This window comes from Cucurbita moschata, unplaced genomic scaffold (genome assembly GCF_002738365.1).
Source record: "Cucurbita moschata cultivar Rifu unplaced genomic scaffold, Cmos_1.0 Cmo_Scf00033, whole genome shotgun sequence".
NCBI lineage: Eukaryota > Viridiplantae > Streptophyta > Magnoliopsida > Cucurbitales > Cucurbitaceae > Cucurbita > Cucurbita moschata.
The window spans coordinates 1,428,177-1,433,354 of record NW_019268549.1 but is presented as its reverse complement, the minus strand read 5'-3'; the positions used below and the strand labels follow the sequence as shown (position 1 = coordinate 1,433,354).

Genomic DNA, 5,178 nt, shown 5'->3' with positions numbered 1-5,178 from the left:
GATTATCCATTTTCATCTCGAAAACCGTGCTTAAGGTACTTTACTCTTCCTCTAAACCTCCCCATTTTTTAATTAATTTTGAATATTACATGTAACTCTTGCAGTGTCGTGTTAATTTATATTTATAATTTTAGAGAACAAAATTCAATTAATATTTTTGAAATAATTTCAAAATTAAAATAAATAAATAAAAATCAAAGTCAAAGATAAATGGACCTTCTAGAGCTTCTAGTGCTTTCCGTTTTCTCTCACTCTTACTTAAACCCTCGTTCCATTGGACCGATCTTTTCAAGCGATTTCTTGATTCTGCTTGCGTCTGCCCGCCATGGCGATTATCTCCGACTACGAAGAGAAGGAAGAAATCTCGAAGCCAAAAAGGCCTTTCTCCTCCTCCTCTCCATCATCTTCTTCATCTGCTAAGCCTTCTCAGTTCAATGCCGACTTTGATCCTTCAAACCCTCTAGGGTTTTTGGAGAAGGTGTTCGATTTTCTTGCCAAGGAGAGCGATTTTCTCTCAAGGGATAGAGCCGAGAAGGAAATTGAGACGGTGGTGCGCAGAGCTGTGGAGAAGAGAAAGAAGCATGAGGAGTCACTTGAGCACAAAGGGAAGGCTGAGAAGAGGATCAAGGAGGAGGTGAGGAGTGTGAAGCAGGAGGTGAAGGCTGTGAAGGAGGAGCCGAAGACTGTGGCATCACCACCAGAAGAGAAAGTGGGTATGAAGTTGGAGGGGAACAGCGAGGAGAATGGGCCAAGAGGTGAGCATTTTGTGCTTTATTTTGTCATTTTGTGTTGTATTCGCTTTATTGATATCGTACTATCTAGAAGAGGTAAAGGAATGGGAAACATTGAAGAGCTGAAATGATTGTCTGTTCATAAACCTCGACGGTCAAGTGTGGCTAGATTTTACTGTCAATAATGCAGTGAGAACAGGCAAGGTTTAGCAATTGGAGTGAGGAAATTTGCATTGTGATGAAGCATTGGTGGCAGTAGTTTTGTAGCTCTTAGTCCGGATGGTTCATGGTTCTAGTTTGTAGTTAGCCAGTTGTTTACTTGGTTAGTAGGGTGTAGGCTAATCCATTAACCCTCCATAAATCAAGGGCGGGATTCATCTGATGTATTGATACTTGTTCAATATTGCTCTGACTTCAAGTTTAGAAGTGAAATAATTGGGATACTATTCTATTCTAGCCATATCACGGGGTAGAAGTTATGTCCGAGTCTTATGTGTTTCCAGTGTCAATTGAATGGTTGTATTGCTCTTTTGGGTATGTGTGTGTGTGTGTGGAAACTCTGCTTTAATTGAGAAAACTTATGTAGAAAATATGACTTCTTATGTGGAGTTTGAATTTTATCCTTTTGAGTTGAGCATGATATCTCATCATGCAGTGTGATAGTTTCTGTCTTTTTTTTTCATAATGTGTCTGTTAAAGGTGTCTAAAATTCCTCTGGAATTTGGAACCCAGTATGAGGCTTCCCCTATCAAATTTATGAAATAAATCTTTTTGTCTTGTGAGTTCGACTGCCTGATCGACCCTAGACTTTGTTTGTAATCCAAATGTCATCTTTAACTTTGTTTGTACTTATGGAATGTGCAGTTCCCAACAAAGGTAATGGCCTTGATATGGACAACTACTCTTGGACACAGACCCTGCAAGAAGTCAATGTTAATGTACCTGTACCCAAAGGAACTAAGTCCAGGTTTGTGGTGTGTGAGATCAAGAAGAATCATCTCAAAGTTGGACTAAAGGGTCAACCGCCAGTGATAGATGTATGTTTGTTAGCAGCAGCTTGTTTCTGTTACGGGCATATTTGCACGGAGTGTTATTTTGTACTTTCAAGTTCTGAATTATCATCACTTGCTTGCAGGGAGAGCTTTGTCAGATTGTCAAGCCAGATGACTGTTATTGGAGCATAGGTACTTCTGGAGTTCTGTTCACAATTAAAGAGTAAATAATGTTAAATTTCTTTTAGATATGGCTTATTTTGATGATGCTTAAGTCCTTGGGAATAGGGGATAGCATAAATAAGAAGGGATGCATAAAGTTAATTGAAAGCAGTTTTTGTGATCACTTGGTATCAAAGTTATTGCATTAACTAAGTGTTCCATGTTTTATATTGGTACTTGTTGCAGAGGATCAGAGCACCATCTCCATTCTTTTGACCAAGCACAACCAAATGGAGTGGTGGAAGTACCTAGTGAAAGGTGATCCTGAGATTGATACACAGAAGGTTGAACCTGAGAACAGCAAACTAGCAGATTTGGATCCAGAAACACGACAAACCGTTGAAAAGATGATGGTATGTATTTTGTTCATCTATTTTATATCTATTACACGTATAGTTTTGTTATATTCTCCTGTATATTTATTTTTGTGCTTTGATAAAGAATCCAACTTTTTTTTAGTTGGAAACAAGAAATACTTTTCTATTGTATTGGTGAAAAGTTATAATCATAATAATTTATACACTCCAGCTAGGACTTCACGAAAATCACCCCAACAAATGTTCATATCTTCAGAAGTACAGTTGCAAAAAGAACTTGAAGTCCTCACTGAAAGGATACATAACATTTTGCTAAGTTCACCACCTCCTCCCAATATAAACACTTTCCTCCAAAATTCTCTGGTTACTTCATACCAAACCTCGTATGATTGCTTTATGTGCTTTACGCCTCAGTGGGATTTTCAAATGATCAACAAATCATCCAATAGTTCTCTAAATCTTATTCTTTTCCCCATTCTGAAGAAACGTGAAACCTCAAGTTTCTTACGACTGAATTGGATCTAAGCGGCTTTGTGATGGAAACCAAATATATTGAAATATATAAGATAATGATATTACTTGTAAACCACCAAGAAATTTCAGGCACTTAAAATTTCCTCACTCTTGTGATGCCACTCTAGCTAGCTCATGCTTTGACTCACTGAACAAATGTTTACCTCCATCTTTTCAGACTTACTCTATTTACAACAAATCATGAAAATAACGACTCCTAACTGATTGCTGTTATTCCCATAATATCCAATAATATCCCCACTTATATCCTTATAGGATTCCATCACTTTGCCAACTACTACTAGTATGTCTCAGTAGTATTTTCAAGCACAATCATCCTCTTAATCTCCTACACCTTTTATCCTATAGTCGCACCCTTGTTGTTTATACCAATACCCCCTTGAAAGTTGAAATGAAGGCAAGACCACTTTTTTCAACTCACTATATGATCGTGACTCCAAATCAAGGCCTTCCTCAATAAATTCCTCAAGACTTACTCGATGGGTCTGCCCTGATTTTATATATATAGTGGGACATTGGGGTGGGTCATGTGAGAGTCAATCTTCCCTCAAAGAGAAAAAGGATTTCTTCTATTTCGGCAGATTGTAGTCACTCTAACAATCAGAGGAAGTCTTAACTCAACTATCAAAAACTATTAAATTCCCCAGAGAAGGATATAGATATTGTTAGATTTTTTTGACAATATGATGAAAGGGCAGAGATCATCTCAATTTTAAACATGTTCCGCATCATTCTAGGAGTTCATCTCCCTCATCCTTGATGCCAATAAAAATTCATGCTCGTGAGTAAAATTATTTTTTATCAGCAGAGACACCTCTGAAAACTACCATGTTTAATAGATCTAAACTCATCATGCCTGATTATGCTTTCCTGTCTCTTGGCATTCAATGAGTTACCTAAGTTCACTATTTAGTGCATATTGTTATGCATTGATGATGGGTACGGTTGCAGCTGTTGCTATATGTATATTAATATATTTTATAATAAATTGATAAACAATTCATCTTCCTTGACTTGGGGGAAATTTTTACAGTTCGATCAAAGGCAGAAGTCCATGGGACTCCCAACCAGCGATGAGATGCAGAAGCAAGAGATTCTGAAGAAGTTCATGGCTGAGGTGATTTATTTGTACCTGTGTGCATGTGTTTGTTTTTGGTTTATAATATTCTATTGATTCTCTCGACTGAATCTCTGAATTGATCCCATGCAGCATCCGGAGATGGACTTTTCAAGGGCAAAGTTATCATAAATGGAAATTTTCTTCCTGATTCGACAACACATATATAAGAGAACCCGCTAAAGAAAAAGCAAAAAAGATTATAGTTTCTGTTCAGAGCTGGAGAGTTTTAGGTTGCTTTTGGGAGATCGAATTCTTGAGTCGGTTTCTTAATGTTTAGGGGATAGAGGGTCTTTTCTAGATTACAAGAATGGCAATGTGGACATATTCTCATTAACTAATGAATCGGGATTTTGGTATGATGCACGTATGGAATTAAGTTATATCATTTTATTTTTCATGATAATTTAGATGGGCTGTCTACGATGGTGTTCCAAGATCTATTTCAGCAAAAATCAATGTTGGGTCCGAGTGAAAGGCCCATGGATCATGAGCAAGCAGATCTGTTTCAGCAAGTAAGATCCAAGGTGATCTCTCTTACAAAATGATATTTAGATTCCATTACGAATAAACGAGCAGTGCTATTCAGAAGATTATACATGATTTCGTTAATTGTCTGGAGAGTTTGATAATTCCAATCCAATAGACAAATCTTGATTAGGCTACCTTCGCTAATATTTGGTCGTTTGGAATTTCTTTTTCCAATTTTTTTCCTTCTAGGTGGTGGCCACAGAAAGAACCAAGCTACTTCATTGAGACCATGAAAGGGACTTCTCAACCTAATTGAATGTTGGGTTAGGACATCATTTTGATTTTTTTTTCATATGTTATTCTTTTTCTATATTGAACGGTGATAAATTGCGATGATTTGTGATTCAAACAGCGGCATTCATCCTTGTGGCGGAAACGTGCTGACAGGCGTCGACCCGTGCCTATCTAAGGCATTTGTGTTCTTCTAAATGCCCTTTTCCAATAAAAGGTAGAAGGGTCTACACCCCTTTGTCATTATTGTGTGATAGACCCACAAATGCCCCATCAATGGAAATGATTCTCCTTGGAAAACCTGTACCCTGGGGGGACCTCTAATCCTCCCTCCAATGTCTGAGGGGCTTGGTTTGTAGTCTTCCCCTCTCCATTCACTTTGCTACCAAACAGCTTGCTTTTGTTGTTGTGACCAATAAAACCAAACTGAAACACAACAGCATGCCATTCCCCTTTAAATCTCTCTCCCACATGCTTCCCAAAACATCCCAAAATGATTCCCC

At 37.8% G+C, this 5,178-nt stretch overlaps 1 protein-coding gene across 1 annotated transcript; it reads left to right on the top strand.

The window, feature by feature from the left end:
* The first annotated feature begins 258 nt into the window (after positions 1 to 258).
* On the top strand, positions 259 to 4,316 carry LOC111430428 (protein BOBBER 1-like). The gene is made up of 6 exons (XM_023066667.1): positions 259 to 755; positions 1,596 to 1,768; positions 1,867 to 1,915; positions 2,132 to 2,298; positions 3,830 to 3,913; positions 4,007 to 4,316. Exons 1-6 carry the CDS (start codon positions 326 to 328, stop codon positions 4,043 to 4,045), a joined length of 942 nt encoding a protein of 313 aa, XP_022922435.1. The 5' UTR covers positions 259 to 325; the 3' UTR covers positions 4,046 to 4,316.
* Positions 4,317 to 5,178: the final 862 nt, after the last annotated feature.

Coding starts and splice junctions, on each gene's coding strand:
- LOC111430428 (XM_023066667.1), top strand. CDS start 326: ATGGCGATTATCTCCGACTACGAAGAGAAGGAAGAAATCTCGAAGCCA. Junction 1,916..2,131: donor TGACTGTTATTGGAGCATAG/GTACTTCTGGAG, acceptor TACTTGTTGCAG/AGGATCAGAGCACCATCTCC. Junction 3,914..4,006: donor TGAAGAAGTTCATGGCTGAG/GTGATTTATTTG, acceptor GATCCCATGCAG/CATCCGGAGATGGACTTTTC.